The sequence below is a fragment of the Spinacia oleracea genome, chromosome 5 (assembly GCF_020520425.1).
Source record: "Spinacia oleracea cultivar Varoflay chromosome 5, BTI_SOV_V1, whole genome shotgun sequence".
Taxonomy (NCBI): domain Eukaryota; kingdom Viridiplantae; phylum Streptophyta; class Magnoliopsida; order Caryophyllales; family Amaranthaceae; genus Spinacia; species Spinacia oleracea.
In genome coordinates, this window is record NC_079491.1 from 46,479,159 (window position 1) to 46,494,781 (window position 15,623).

Below are 15,623 nucleotides of genomic sequence, written 5' to 3' on the forward strand. Positions count from 1 at the left end.
ACCCATTCATTATCATGAATGGCCCACATAGCTGGTTAGTAAAACACATTATGCATCACGTAAACATTTGCAGCAATTAATCAAGGGCACCAATAATCTACCAATTATTCAGTCCTTATTAATTCTAATCGAGTTGTTTTAACCTTAAGGATTTGTAGACCTAATCAAGAGTTTATGACTAAAAAGCGCTCCCACTCAAACCAATAAATTCATATGCTTTACTAATTTTAAACATAAAATTGTATTTCTAGTCTAACCGGAAACATACAAATTTAATTAAAATTTAAAGCTCATATAAATTTATAATTGAATCCAAAAATTTAATTTAATTTCAGTCGCATTTAAATTAATTCATGATTTTAATTTTAGTAAAATAATTAGAATAAATTCCATTTATTATAATTATAATATTCAAAATTAAAATCCAAGAAATTAATTCAAATTATTAATTTTAAAATTAATTAAAATTACGTGAACTGAAATTTTCAAATTAAACATTCAAAACGATCTAATCGTAACGCAAACACCCTACGCGTTGCACGCCCATGGGTCGTACGCACACAGCCATTGCTGGCCATGTGCGCGCAGCCCATGCGCTCGTCGCATAGCTGCTGCTGTCTCATCGCAAGCCTCCGCACAGCGCCCCATCGCACGCGAGCTATCGCTCGCAGTGCGCGCGCGCGAGATCGCTCGCTGGGCGCGCTGGCTCGCTCGCTGTGCGCGCGAGCCATCGCTCGCTGGGGCGCGACATCGCTCGCTGGGCGAGCGACATCGCGCGCTGCGCGCGCGAGCCATCGCTCGCTGGCGCGAGCCATCGCTCGCTGGTGCGCGACATCGCTCGCTGGGCGAGCGACATCGCGCGCTGCGCGCGCGAGCAGTGCTGGGCGCAGCGCTCGTGGCACGCGAGCTTGCGCTCGCTGCGCGCGAGGCTGCGCGCACTTGTGCGAGGCAGCGCGCGTTGTGGCGCAGCTTGCTTGCTGCCCACACGCGACTGCCTTGGCTCGCCCTTCGCCCATGCCCATTCGTTCATTGCTCGTGGCACACGACACAAGGCAGGGCTGCTGCCTTGTGCTCGTGCACTACGCCCTTGCTCATTGCATTCGTGCCGCACGGGCGACGAGCTCCCTTGCTCGTCGTCGCATGCCCGCATTATACAACACCCCTTAAGGGTAACACGAAGCGTCCATTGCTTCGTGCGTGCAAGTTATTTGAACGAATCGCATAAAAATTTAAAATTTATATTTAAAATTAATGACAAATTAATAAATATTATTAATTTCATAATTTTAGGGCGAAAAAATCGAAAATTTATTATCCAATTGATTTCCGATTGATATGGATTCAAGTCTAGGTCATAAAAATTTAAAATTTATCGTAAATTTACAATTTTTATGGTGGTTTTTAATCATAGGTTTCTAATTAAATTACAATTAATTATGAAAATCAAATTAATTCTAAATTATTCTAATTTTCAACAAATTAATCATAATTACAAATTAGATTGCATAATTAACAAGACTAGGCATTCAAACTTGTTAAACATATGCATTAGGTCAATCAAAAATTCAAGATTTATCAACAGGAATCGCAAATATTTAATTTAACATCTTAAATTTACGAAATTTTGCATTCGAAAAACTAAAACCTTCGAAAAGTCATAGTTAGGCTTCGAATTTGAGAATTCTGGGTTCGGCAGAAAAATACTACTTTTGTCAAAATTTTAGAATGCCTTTTACATGCGGAATTGACACAAAAATCACTCAATTCGGATGAGTAATGAAGAAACTGCCGAAAAACTGCGTACATATAATTAAATAAACGCAATTTGCAATTAATTAACAATTACGAAAATTAATCACCCCTTTTAATTCTTGCAAATTTGTAATATTTAACCATGTTCATGCAATTTAGATTATGAAAATAATAAGGGGCTCGTGATACCACTGTTAGGTTATGATACATATGACATTACATAAATCATGCGGAAACAACCATTAACCCAGGACAACATATTATTTACACATAATCATATAGCATAATTTAGATGCATACTCTTTGTTGCGTGCCCTCCCTAGCTGCGCCCGAACCGAACAAGAACAAGTCTTTTAGGACTCCAAGTGTCGTCCCTCCGTAGATAGTCCACAGCACGTCCGGATCCGCCTTAAGATTGACCAACTAGAATCGCCCTTAAGGTACTAGAAAATTTCGGCACTTTTGAGCAAGATGTGTGTTTTAATTTTCTCTCAAAAAACTCACTTTTGAATACTTTGAAACTTGTGTATAAATTATGACCCCTAGGCCTTTATTTATAGAGTTATGGAAAAGGAATCGTAATCCTAGTAGGATGCGAATTAATTGGAATTAGAATCCTACATGAATTCTATTTAATTAATTTATCCAATTAGGAATAGACATTTAATCATACACTGACTCTTGCAGATTCAGGAATCACGCATGAGCACAAACTCACACACACACGGCAGCCACAAGGGCCGCCCATGCGCGTGCGAGCAGCAGCCCGCGTAGCACGGCCCACGCAGCCGCGGCCTCTTGGCGCGCGCTGGGCCTGCCTTGCGGTAGGCCTGGCCGCTGCCTTGGCTGGGCTTTGTGGCGCGCATGCTTGCTGGGCGATGGCCCCGGCTTCGTGCTGGGCCTTCGTCCGGCAAGCCTCGTCCGATGCTAATTCGTACGATACGCTTCCGATTAAATTTCCATTTCCGGAATCTATTTCCGATACGAACAATATTTAACATTTCCGATTCCGGAATTAATTTCCGTTTCGAACAAATATTTAATATTTCCGTTTCCGGAATTATTTTCCGATTCCGGCAATATTTCCGATTCTGACAATATTTCCGTTTCCGGTAATATTTCCGATTCTGGTAATATTTCCATTTCCAATAATATTTTCCGATACGTACCATGTTTCCGTTTCCGGCAACATCTACGACTTGGATAATATTCATATTTCCGATACGATCCATATTTCCGTTTCCGGCAATATCATCGTTTCCGGAGTATTCATTTCTTGCTTGTGACGATCTTAGCTCCCACTGAAACCAAGATCCGTCGGTTCCGAATATTCATAGATGGAGTATTTAATGCCATTAAATACTTGATCCGTTTACGTACTATTTGTGTGACCCTACGGGTTCAGTCAAGAGTAAGCTGTGGATTAATATCATTAATTCCACTTGAACTGAAGCGGCCTCTAGCTAGGCATTCAGCTCACTTGATCTCACTGAATTATTAACTTGTTAATTAATACTGAACCGCATTTATTAGACTTAACATAGAATGCATACTTGGACCAAGGGCATTATTTCCTTCACGAATATCCTTCAAAGTCCATAGAATTTGTATGTTGTAAGTATCCTGATGTAGTAACATGTCTACCGGCATTTGAGAGTCACTAAATTGTAGCACGTTGAAGAGTAGCCTCAATACTCCATCTGAGAGCATATAAATATGCGAGTGCTTCAGTTTGTAGAGCGGACTCCGCTATTTCCACCTGCACCCCTCCTAAGATCCTATCTGCACAGGTTTGGTGATTTTCAAGGAACCAACCCATACCAGCAATTCGAGTTCTCCTTTTCCACGAACCATCTATCTGGATGACCTCAACTGGCCCTTCGAATTCTATATCGGTAAGTATTGCTCTAAAAAACCCCAGAGGATATATTGGGTCAACCCCCGGAGGATGATGAAAGCGTAAGTTAGCCAAAGGCTGGTTGGTGAAATTTCGCATTGAATCATTCCCTCTGTGATAAGAGTAAGAGCTGTTGTAACGTTACCTTGAACGTTCCTGAAAATCCTGGTAATCCTAAATAACCACAAACCCCAAATAGAGGCAATAAAGTAAATATTCCTCAAACTATCTTTCCCATCCTGACATTAGAAAAACTGGATATAGTATAGAAACTATTCAACGAAGGAAATATCCTCATTGTTTTCTGAATGGATCACAAGGGATCCAAACCTCCACACTTGTTTCGCTAGAACACAAAAGCGAAATAATTGTTGAAAATCCTCACTCTCAGTTACACATAGCAATATTCACCTTTGTAGACAGCCCATTGTGAAACAATTTCCACAAGAAAAGATTCCATTTTGGAAGGATCGATCTTGAGGCTCAATTCCTGATGAGGTGTAGCTAAACCATAGTCCTCGACTGCTAACATGGCATAAGCCGTCTTGACAGTAAACCTTCCCGACTTATGGAAACGCCAATATTGAAAACCATCTGCATTAGTAGAAGGTAATTCCTTTGCAGCAATTTGTCAAGGATCATCAAACTCCAAAATGGGTCAACCTTATGGAGATCCCAACCAGTACCAGTCTGGAAGATTGAAATGATTTACTTTCCAAGTTATAGCGTTACGGAGGCCGACATTGGACTTGAACTTTGGAACTCTACTATTCAGCCATCTATCCTTCTCTCCCCAAACAACTTTCCACTCACAGCCTTGAAGAAGTATATTACTGACTCTGCAAATTCCTCGCATACCCCCAAATAATCTTCAACCTCGCATACCCTAGAACAATTTTATATCTCTTGCTATCCAACACAATATATCATAAAACTAAAATGCTTATTCTAAGGGGAACTTATTGATAAAAAAAAATATAATTGAGTGTTGCTTTCATTTATTTTTGCCAGCATTACATAAAGAGCAAATGCTTGGGTGATTTTTTATATTTAATATTTTTTTGGTAACAAAGTTTAATAAAATGGAAGCGTAAAAAATTTCTCAAATTTGTGAAAGGTGAGAACGTATACGAAAAGTCAGCTACTGTAGGAAGTCTTTTGGATCTGTAACATAGCCAGTCAATGCTAATGCTGATGCTGATGCTGATGCTGATGCTGATGCTGATGCCGTATATGGGGACGCAAGATATATTCTCCCAGGGAAGTTCCTGTTAATTGTCGCAAGATATATTCTCCCAGGGAAGTTCCTGTAACATTATGACTAAGACTCCTGCTAACGTAGGGAATCCAAGCACTTCTTATATGTTTGGTCTTGTCTGCTAACAACAATCCTAAATTCAATTTTCATCAGGAACAAAGCATCATAGTTGACATACCCCACAGCTCCAAACATACTAAAGAAATTAAATATTATGTAGTCAATGAGATAAGCATCTAAAAGCTCTAATAGAAGAACTAGTTGGCAGTTAAATATGGTCCCTTTTTTTATTTCTTTGACAACTTTGCTTATAATTTATAATATGTTCACAGAAACCTCCAACTGAATCCAATGTATATAAACTACGTAGTACGTAGTAGTAAGTAAGCATGCAAGAACATAGAACTAGACCTCAGCTCCAGACACAAAACATAGACTAAAGGCCCTACGTCAATACATGATACAAAAACACCCTCGCTTATGTTTCTTTTCTCCAACTCTACTCATGATTTTTACTGAAAATGTACATTTCTTCAGTTTTAATGAAAGATAATAGAGTTAAGCTAATAGATGGGCTCTAACCTTTTGTTTTCAACGTTTGGACCTCATTCCCCTTTTCCGGTCAAAATTAACTAGAGTACATTAAAAGGTTAGGTCATTGGGTTAAGGCTCTGTTTGGCGTACACTTTCAGTCACCTTAAATGATTATTTGCTACTAATTTAAGTCACCTTAAATGATTAGGAGTGCTTGTTAAGGAGCTGAAATCAATTTAAGGTGGATTAGTAGACTGAAATCCAAACATTGCTCAAACTAACGTTTGTAGGTCAGGAGCTGAAATTTTGTTTTATAAATTTTTATAAATTAAATTTGGTATGGATTTTTATTTAAGTGATTGAGCCCATTTATATTTTAGCTTAAAAAAACCTAAATTATAAATTATATTGTTAATTGGGCATAATTAAATTAACAATATAATTTAGGTTTTTTTAAGCTAAAATATGAATGCGCTCAATCACTTAAATAAAAATCCATACCATTTCATTTCATAAATGAATTCATTCCTCTTATTTTATTTTATTTTAATCTCCATGTGCGGCTTGGTTTTATATGAGACGATTATAGGTACACATTGTCGAACCATTTTCAAAATTTGAAGCTATATTTTGTGTTTTAAGTATGATGAAATTTTAGCAATATCATACGTATATTTATGTATGAATTGTGATTTGCAAATGAACTTGTGATGTTTGATGAATTCCATTGGTTTAATGAAATGGTTTATGGATTTAATTTCTTTATTTATGAAATGAAATGGTTTTGGATTTTGAAATGCTTGTGAGTGAGCTAAGAATGTACGTGCGTTCTAAGAATTGAGATATCGAGAGTGTTTGGGTTGAATCTTTTGAATGAGTTAGCGTGAAAGTCAATCAGGGGTTTTAGGAATGAGTCAAAAGGCTTAAGAAGCATTATAAAAGTAATTGTAATTGGAAGTGCTACGGTTTAATCAAGTAAATGTCGAATACGCACAATCTTTAACTACAAGTCAAGTCTTTAAAGTGTTAGAGGGATGTAAAATAGAATCTGGCATTATTCTCGATGGGATTATGTCTTTCTTTTAACTTATAGATTAACATTACATTGTTTAATGTTTGTTGTGTAGCGTCCACGTCAGACAAATGATGTTGATTGCGGTTACTATGTCCTAATGTTCATGCGGGAAATTGTAAATCATAACCAATCACAAATTCCAGAAAAGTTATTATCTATTTTTTTTCTTCTATTTTATGTTAGTATTAAAACTAATGTTTTGATTATTGATTACAATGTTTTTTTTCAATTTGTTTATGGCCCAACTACATCACGGAACAAATTGATATGATGAATTGAAGTACTAATATTAGTTGAGTTGGCACGCCATGCATATTCTCTACTTTGCTAGTTAGTTTAGGAATTTGTAGTGAAATCACTATGCATATGTAGTCTTATTTATATTTTTTGGATTTTTGTAGTGAAGATTATGAATGGCTTTGAATATTTAGTTTGTTTTCCGCGAAAGATATAGACATCGTGATTCGTGAATATTGGTTTCATAATATCAATATATTGGTTTCATAGTATTTGTACTTCCTCCAATATATTTCCGTTTTGATTGTGGAAGTTTATTGTTTAGAATCATTTTCCTATATGACATAGGGATGTGTGGAAAAATAAAATCAAATAATTGAAAATCATAGCAAATAAAGAATTTTATTAACAACGGTTCGACATATACATTTTAACAACGGTTCGACATACCCACTTTAACAACGGTTTGACTATTACACTTTAACAACGGTCGAGTAGGGTAGTAAAAAGCTGTTAAAACTATGCATTTAACAACGGTGTTGACTGTTGGGTAACCATTGTTAAATAATACCCCCTCTACAACGACACTTTTGTCTACAACTGTTGACAACCGTTTTCTATTGCTACTTTGAACCGTTGTCTTTTAATTTTTTGTATTAGTGATGTATATATTTAGGGTCACTAAATTTAGGTGATATGCTACAAATCAATATCACCTAAATTTAGGTTGCGCATTCTTAGGAAGTATCTTCCGTTAACGAAATTAGCGGTAATAAATTGAAATTGAAATTTTTCTTTAAGGATAAAGTTATAAAGAAAGGAAGGAGTGAAAAGAAGAAATCTTTCAATTCCACCAAATCAATACTAGCCTCTCTAGGGAGGCAGTATTCCCATCTTAAATATTTCTATAATATTATATCATAAATAAATTTTAATATTTTTTTCATAGTAAAATAATTATTAAATATTTGTCCATCATGGGGAAGCATATGAATTACAAGAAAATAATCTTCTCTGTGATTATTCTTAGTGTGGCCATTGTTATAGTGGAGGGTAGGGGGGGAGGTGGTATAAAGGATGGGGATGGCATTAGTGTTATGCCAACACCTGATGAAAAGATTTTCAATGTAGCAAATTATGATGCCACAGGTGACGGAAAAGCAGATGATGTCGAGGTAATAATATCGCAAAAGGTCTTGCGCGCTCAAGGTGTACAATAAATTTATTGTACACCAAGATAACTTTAACCCCTTTTTTTTTTATAACTTTAAACTATTTTTGATTAACTTTTATATTATTAAAAAAATTAATAGATAAATATTTTAAAGGGTAAAATGATTAATTTTATACATTATTAGTGATTTTGAAGAAATAAGTTATACTAAAATGAAAAATTTGATCACTTAACAATAGATAACTTTTACATATATAAGCTTAACATTTAAGCATTATGACTTAACTTTTATTCCGGTGTACAATATTTATTGTAAATAAGAATTTGTGATAACATCGAATTTAAAACGTAGTAAAATGAATTGCAAAAAAAAAAATATTGCATCATGGTTGACATTACGTTTATACGAATCTAACAATATCCTACATGAGTAGAATTTCTCTTAGATATGAATGACGAAAAATGAGTAAAGTTTAGTGTGAATAGTGTAAAAAACAAAATGGTGCAATATTTATAGAATGGAGGAAGTATATATTATTTAATAATTAAAATGCATAATGACGTTGGTATAGGCTTTCATGGGAGCGTTTAGGGCAGCATGTGATCATCCCGGTAAAGCAAGATTGTTGGTTCCTCGGGGACAATTTGCAGTATCTCAAGCGGTATTTGCAGGACCATGTAAAGGTCCGGGGCCTATGGTGGTGCAAATTACAGGTATAGTGAAGGCAGTACCTGATATATCTATGTACCCTGATCCTGAATGGTTAACCTTTGAACGCCTTAATGGTTTGGTCATTTTTGGTGGGGGCACTATTGATGGCCAAGGAGCCCAACTTTGGAAATATGCTGATTGTAATCAAAACTCTAATTGTGCGCGACTTCCTTCAGTAAGAACACTAACACTTTAACTTAATTAATCTTGTCGATCCATCTATACTACTACGTATTCAATTACTTTTAGACTTTACTAAATATATATATTTGTTGTACGGATCGGAGTAGTCGATTGTTCTGAAAGGTGTTACCAATGCATCCATTAGAAGGATCACAAGCTTAAACCCTATGGGATTTCACTTTTTCATTACTGCAAGCAACAACATTAGATTGCAAAGACTTCATATAATTGCTCCTGAAGATAGCCCTAATACTGATGGTATCCATATAAGCTCTTCTGACCTAGTTAGGGTCTCACGATCCATTATTCAAACTGGTGATGATTGCATTGGTATCCTCCAAGGCTCTACTCGACTTTCCATCAACAAAGTTACATGTGGCCCTGGTCATGGTATTAGGTACGTACTATTATTTTTATACCAATTTCATTCCTTTTATTTCAAACGTGGTTATTCAACCCACATTAATTAAATACTAATACTTCCCCTGTTACGTTTTAGTTGTAACTATTACCCCAATTTTCGTAATACAAGTGAATAGGTAGTACATTATATTTATACCCCGGCCCTTACTTCTGGATCCGGATATAATATTATAATTAGGGAAACATTGAGGTATTGAATATGGATAAGGTTAGTTAGGTAAATTCAAGTTGGTAGGTTTCCAAAAATAGAATTGTTATAATTAAAAAGAAACCACTAAAATAGTACGACTAAAAGAGACCAGATGAGTTAGACAACATCTTCATATAATATCCTCTCTCCCTCATTTAAAAGTAAAGATTCATATATATTAAAAAGCGTTTATATAAGAAAGTTTGTGAACACGTGACGCTTTGTTTACAAATCTTTCACTACATGTAATCTTCATATACATAAAATTTTTTTGTTAATTAAGGTATGTATAAGGTTTTAAACCCCCAAATCTTGAGTTTAAACAACAAAGCTTTTACAACTAAGTCATAACATGTTCATGTTATCATTGGAAAAAAAAATCTAACTAAAAGTAAGGTTGCGCTCTCTTCAACTTATCTGACCTAAATTTATTTTAACGTCTCTGAACTTATTGGAAATTAATAATAATAATAATAATAACATTTATTATTATTATTATTATTATAAAAAATAATAACAAATGAGAGATCATAGGTTCAAGGATGGGTAACAACATTTTTTTTGGGATAAGGACACGATAAAAAATTTGTATGCTTATGACATGACGAGATGATGTCATGTCACTTGCCAAGTTATCGCGACACATGCAGAGATGGTATGATAACCTTGGAGATTTAATAATGTATAGATTAATACATATAAAACTCAACATCATAATTATCATTATAGTTATTCTTTGACTGTGTGAAGCCTTTTAACTTCAACTCTACATTAAGTCTAGAAAACCATTGTCTAATTAGTATCCATAGAAGCTTCAGAATAAGATGTCGGCTCAACTATTGCGCTAAGTTAAGCAATAAAAGCTTGAAAGATCTCAGGAATTGTACCAATGTGCATGAGTAGTATAACCAAAAACTGAATAATTTCATTGATAAGCGTCTATGTAAACGGGAGGCATGTATTTAAGCTGGATTGAAGTAGTATGTGTTTGAATAGGAGGATACTCTTGTTTTAAGTTGAAGAAATGCATGAGTATGAGAGGAGGGAGAAGGAAAATATATAGAATGATATTAAGAAGAAGAATTTAGATAATTATGAGAATTTTTTAAAGTTTGAGAAACATAATATAGTCAGAATTATTACGTGAATGTGAAATGAGAATGAGATTGAGATTGAGATTGAGATTGAGATTGAGATGGCATAAGAAAATCAGGAGTGAAAATAACAGATAGATTAATTACTTTTGTAGTAGTAGGAAGAAAACATTTTGTGGGATATAAGGATGAAGTAGTAGAAGAAGAATGAATAAGATGATAAGGAAAATGTTTTTCCATGGAAAACAACAACGTTAGACACGACCATCTTGTTTGTCACTAAATTGAATACCTTGTATTCCTTTTGGCCTGGAGAATAGCCTAGGAAGTCACAAGGATTGGCTCTTTTTTCAAATTTTAGTCTATGAGACTTTAGAGTAGAGACATAATAAAGGCAACCAAAAGCTCGAAGATATGATGATCCAACACTTTATGATTTCCATAGAGTTTAGCAAAAGGAGTTTGAAAATATATAATTTTAAGAGGCATTTTGTTCATGAGATAAGTAGCAGTGAGATTGGACTCACCGCAAAACTGTAAAGGAACTTTAGATTGGAAGTACAAGCTCTAATAGTTTCTAAGAGTTGGCGGTGTTTTCTTTCGACTACACCATTCTGTCGAGGTGTGTGCACACAAGACTTTTGGCGCTCGATGCCTTTAGCTAATAATAACTTTTCATATCACCCTCACAAAGTTATTGAGCATTATCACTTCTAACACAAAGAAGAGAAGTACAATATTATTTTTCAACAAATAGATAAATTGATCAAGGAGAGCAACGAAAAATATCTTTAATAGAGAGTAAAATAAGAACTATCTTATTTCTGAAAATTAGGAGAGAGTTTTACAATGGGTACTGTCAGTGGAAATAATCGCATTAGGATTCTTATTCTTAGGACAAAAGCTGAAAAAGAAATTACAAAAAATAGTTATAATTTACGGATTTTTCATGAAATACCCCTCAATTTTCACGAAATTCACCAAATGCCCCTCAACTTTCAGAAATTCACCAAATACCCCTCACCTTTAATATAATACCCAAACTACCCTTACTAATGACACGCCGTTAGTCCGCCGTTAGCCTACTTTTCTAATTCACCAAATGCCCCTACAATGTAACTTATTTCACCAAATACCCCTATTTTAAAATATAATTCACCAAATTCCCAAATGTAAAAATTACCTTTTAACGGCTAGTTTTTTGGGATTGAAAAATAGCCGTAGCTTATTGTTTTAGTATAAATAACCCTGTTCTGAGTGTTTATTTAGTCACCAAATTGTTTTGTTGTAGTTTCATCTCAGTTTGTGTCATGAGTTATCATTCAAAATCATCATCCACACATAATGAGTCTATTACCTCTTGTTTTGCATGAATATAAGTTAAAATCACTACTCAAGGAAAGGAAAGGAAATGAAAAAAGGGCCTCCATATTGCAGATAACCAATTGATATTACACTCTATTACCTCTAGTAGTGGAGTATCATATTCCTGTTATCCAAGCACATAAGTGGGAAGAAAGTCATGTTCTTAATTTCGTTTCGTGGCCTCAAATAACCGTGAACCAAACACGCATCAAACTCATTAAGTGGTGTTAGTCTTTTGAGTAGAGTTTCATTTGGTTGGTCTTTTATTTTAGAGACATTCTCTTAATTGTATCGCTCTTTTCATATGCCACTCTATAAGAAATGTAAATAAGTAAATTGAGGCATTATATATTTGTATCAAGTGTATTGCTTGCATATACAAAGTACCAAGTAGTACTTGGCCTAACCTAGTTGTTGAGATTGTATCTTACAACTTCAAAGTTGTATTTTGGGGGTGAGGATTCCCTTCCCTTGAGTATCCTCTTATACTCAAGGGGCTTACTTATTAACTCGGGCCGAATAGTTCTAAACTGTAACATACCATTGCCACAGTATCTATCATCACACTGCCTTATATCTTCCATAGTCTCAACTCTCAAATGACTGGAAAGTTTTGGTGACTAAAACAATAAGCTACGGCTATTTTTCAATCCCAAAAAACTAGCCATTGGGCTTTAAAAAGGTAATTTTTACATTTGGGCATTTGGTGAATTATATTTTAAAATAGGGGTATTTGGTGAAATAAGTTACATTGTAGGGGCATTTGGTGAATTAGAAAAGTAGGCTAACGGCGGACTAACGGCGGACTAACGGCGCGTCATTAGTAAGGGTAGTTTGGGTATTATATTAAAGGTGAGGGGCATTTGGTGAATTTCTGAAAGTTGAGGGGCATTTGGTGAATTTCGTGAAAATTGAGGGGTATTTCATGAAAAATCCGTATAATTTAAGTTGAGTTGTCAACTTATGACAACTAAGTGTCAGCTGAAACCGACTTTTTTATTTTCTTTTCAATCTCATTAAACTTTTTTTGATTTCTTAACCAAAGAACTCCGAATAAAGTCACAAGAGACTCAATCATATCTTCAAATTTGTAAGGATTACTAAATTCACCCCAATCATCCAATGATTTGAGAAACATAATTGATACATATATATAATATAATTTCTTCATGTTCATAACCTTCATCCAATATAATTCACACCATGCATAAATCATTGTAATAAAAAAAATTGCAACTAAAAGCTTTTTGAATGATATGAAAATATGCATTATGATTTCTCTAAAGGGAACAAGCAAGAAAAATTATATAAATAAGTCACCAAGTAAACTAAATTCTATTTATAAGCAAAATTGGAAATCAATATCCGGTCTGGAAAAAAATTATGGAATAGTTGATAAATATCTTTAGCACTTACTTTGGTCTTAACAAGTCATTTACCCAATACAAATTTAATATTGAGTAATTTGTAATAAAAACACGTAGAAGAAATACTTCTTAAAAAAAGGTTTTGGCACGCTATGTGTGGTCTGGCGTTGTAAACAAAGCCAAGTCAATAATCGAGGATCCAACGGAGAGGAGTTGCCTATGCATTTAGTTTATTTTGTAGTATGTGTAATGGTCTATAAAGATCCTAATACTCTGTTTAGTGTGTAAACTTTTTAATTTATGTAAAATTAAGCCTATGTCAAAAAATAAATAAAAAAATAAAATAAATAATGGACTTTAAAACATAAGTATCTTGATCGAATCATATTCCTCTCTGATAAATACTATTATTCGTTTTAGGGAAGCAAATATTAGTTTATTCTATACTAGCATATCTTAAACACAACATATGTAACCTCATCAATTTTAATAATTCCTTCATGTGAACCATGATCTAAGTATTAAGTTAATAAGTATTTTACTACGTATATGATATGATTTGTGAAATGAACATTTTTTCCCCAAATGCAAAGTAAAATTTAATTTGTTTTTTTTTTTACAGTGTTGGTAGTCTTGGAAAGTATGACAATGAAGAAGATGTTAAAGGAGTCCAAGTGAAAAATTGTACACTTCGTGGGACTACTAATGGCATCAGGATCAAAACTTTTCCTTTCAAGCCCAATGTGATTCCAATCAAAGCTTATGGATTTCTTTTCAAGGACATTATCATGGACAATGTCCAAAACCCCATTATTATTGACCAGGAGTACTGCGGGGGAGGTCATTCTTGTGTCAATGGGGTAATCACTATTCTTTTATCATATCTCAATTACCTTCCTTTCTTAATTAACATGTCAAAGTGTAAAATGATATCATTGGTTAGACTTATGACTGAAATACCAACTAATCATTTTAGTGAGTTAATTAAAAAAGATGTCCCCATATATAATTTTAGTATTTTGGTTTTAAGAATATAGTTAGAATATACAATAATCATGTTATTTATGTTTGTACAGCCTTCTAAAATCAAGCTGAGTGATATTTTCTTCCACAACATAAGAGGATCAACACCATCACCTCAGGCTATAAACATCAAGTGTAGCTCTGAAGTACCATGCCAAAATGTCCATCTTAACAGCATCAATTTGGTTGGTCTAAAGGGACCAACAACCGCTTCATGCATTAATGCTAAGATCAACTTCTTAGGGCTACAATTACCAAATTTAAAGTGTTAACTACAATTAAATACTATTCTTAAATATTACTTGTGTGCTTCAATGAGTAGATTTCAATGTTTGTCAAAATATATAGTAAAAACAAAACTCTGAATTTTGGTATCCTAAATATATTTACCTATACTTTATAACACAGTTAATCATTATTGTGATTGAAGGAAGATATGTTTACCACATTTCATTATTTTATTTTCGCAATAACGCTATATCAATGTAATGAGACCTCAAATTAAGCAACGCGCATATGGTGCAGGGGCATGTACGTAGATCTACGTGCACCTGCACCAAAACGCAAAAATATTAATTAAAACAAAACGCAAAAAAACGAAAAAAACATAATAAACTAAACAGAAAGAACATGATAGAATAAACGAAAAGAACATTAACCAAAACCTGAAAAGAACACTAATGTTAAAAAACCAAAGAAAAGGTAAAAAACGAAAATAATATATTCTCTCTCCTGATAAATTATAAAAAGAACAACTATTTTTCAAAAAGAACATCATGTGAAAAATGCAACAGAAAAACAAAAAAAAAATCAGAAAGAACATAATAAAGTAAATTAAAAGAACATTAACAAAAACCTGAAAAGAACATATCAAGTAAAACACTAATATTAACAAATCAGACAAAATGTACAAATATGAAAAGAACATATTCGTTCTCATTTAAAATTTTATAAAAAGAACATCATGAGAAAAATGCATGATAAATAGAACAAGATAATAATCAAATATTGATAATAATACTTGATTAATAAATAAAAAACGTCAAAAAACCTAAAAAGAACATAAACCATTTAAAATAAAGAACAAAAAACTCAAAATTAATAAAAACAGAAAACTACAGAGAAAAAAACAACATATGAGAAAGAACAACAAAAGTAAAAGAAAATAACAATAAACAAAAGTAAAATAACAACAAAAGAACTATTTTATTTAAAGAATGTAAATGAAAAAGAACCACAAAGTCTGGAAAAAAGAACAACATTATTTTTAAGATTAATGTTCTTTTAAAAGGTCTTTTTGTTATTTTAAAAAAACGACGATACTTGAAAGGACGAAAAT

General features: G+C 33.8%; 1 protein-coding gene across 1 annotated transcript; it reads left to right on the forward strand.

Moving 5' to 3' along the window:
* Nucleotides 1–7,586: 7,586 nt before the first annotated feature.
* LOC110805872 (exopolygalacturonase) lies at nt 7,587–14,737 on the forward strand. Its single transcript, XM_022011493.2, has 5 exons — nt 7,587–7,928; nt 8,500–8,814; nt 8,930–9,219; nt 13,884–14,121; nt 14,338–14,737. The coding sequence occupies exons 1-5, from the start codon at nt 7,731–7,733 to the stop codon at nt 14,554–14,556; spliced, it is 1,260 nt and encodes a 419-aa protein (XP_021867185.1). The 5' UTR covers nt 7,587–7,730; the 3' UTR covers nt 14,557–14,737.
* Nucleotides 14,738–15,623: the final 886 nt, after the last annotated feature.

Excerpts from the sequence above, each read along its gene's own strand:
- LOC110805872 (XM_022011493.2), top strand. The coding sequence starts at position 7,731 with ATGGGGAAGCATATGAATTACAAGAAAATAATCTTCTCTGTGATTATT. Across the intron at positions 8,815-8,929 it reads ATTGTGCGCGACTTCCTTCA|TCGATTGTTCTGAAAGGTGT; the intron begins GTAAGAACACTA and ends GGATCGGAGTAG. Across the intron at positions 14,122-14,337 it reads GTCATTCTTGTGTCAATGGG|CCTTCTAAAATCAAGCTGAG; the intron begins GTAATCACTATT and ends ATGTTTGTACAG.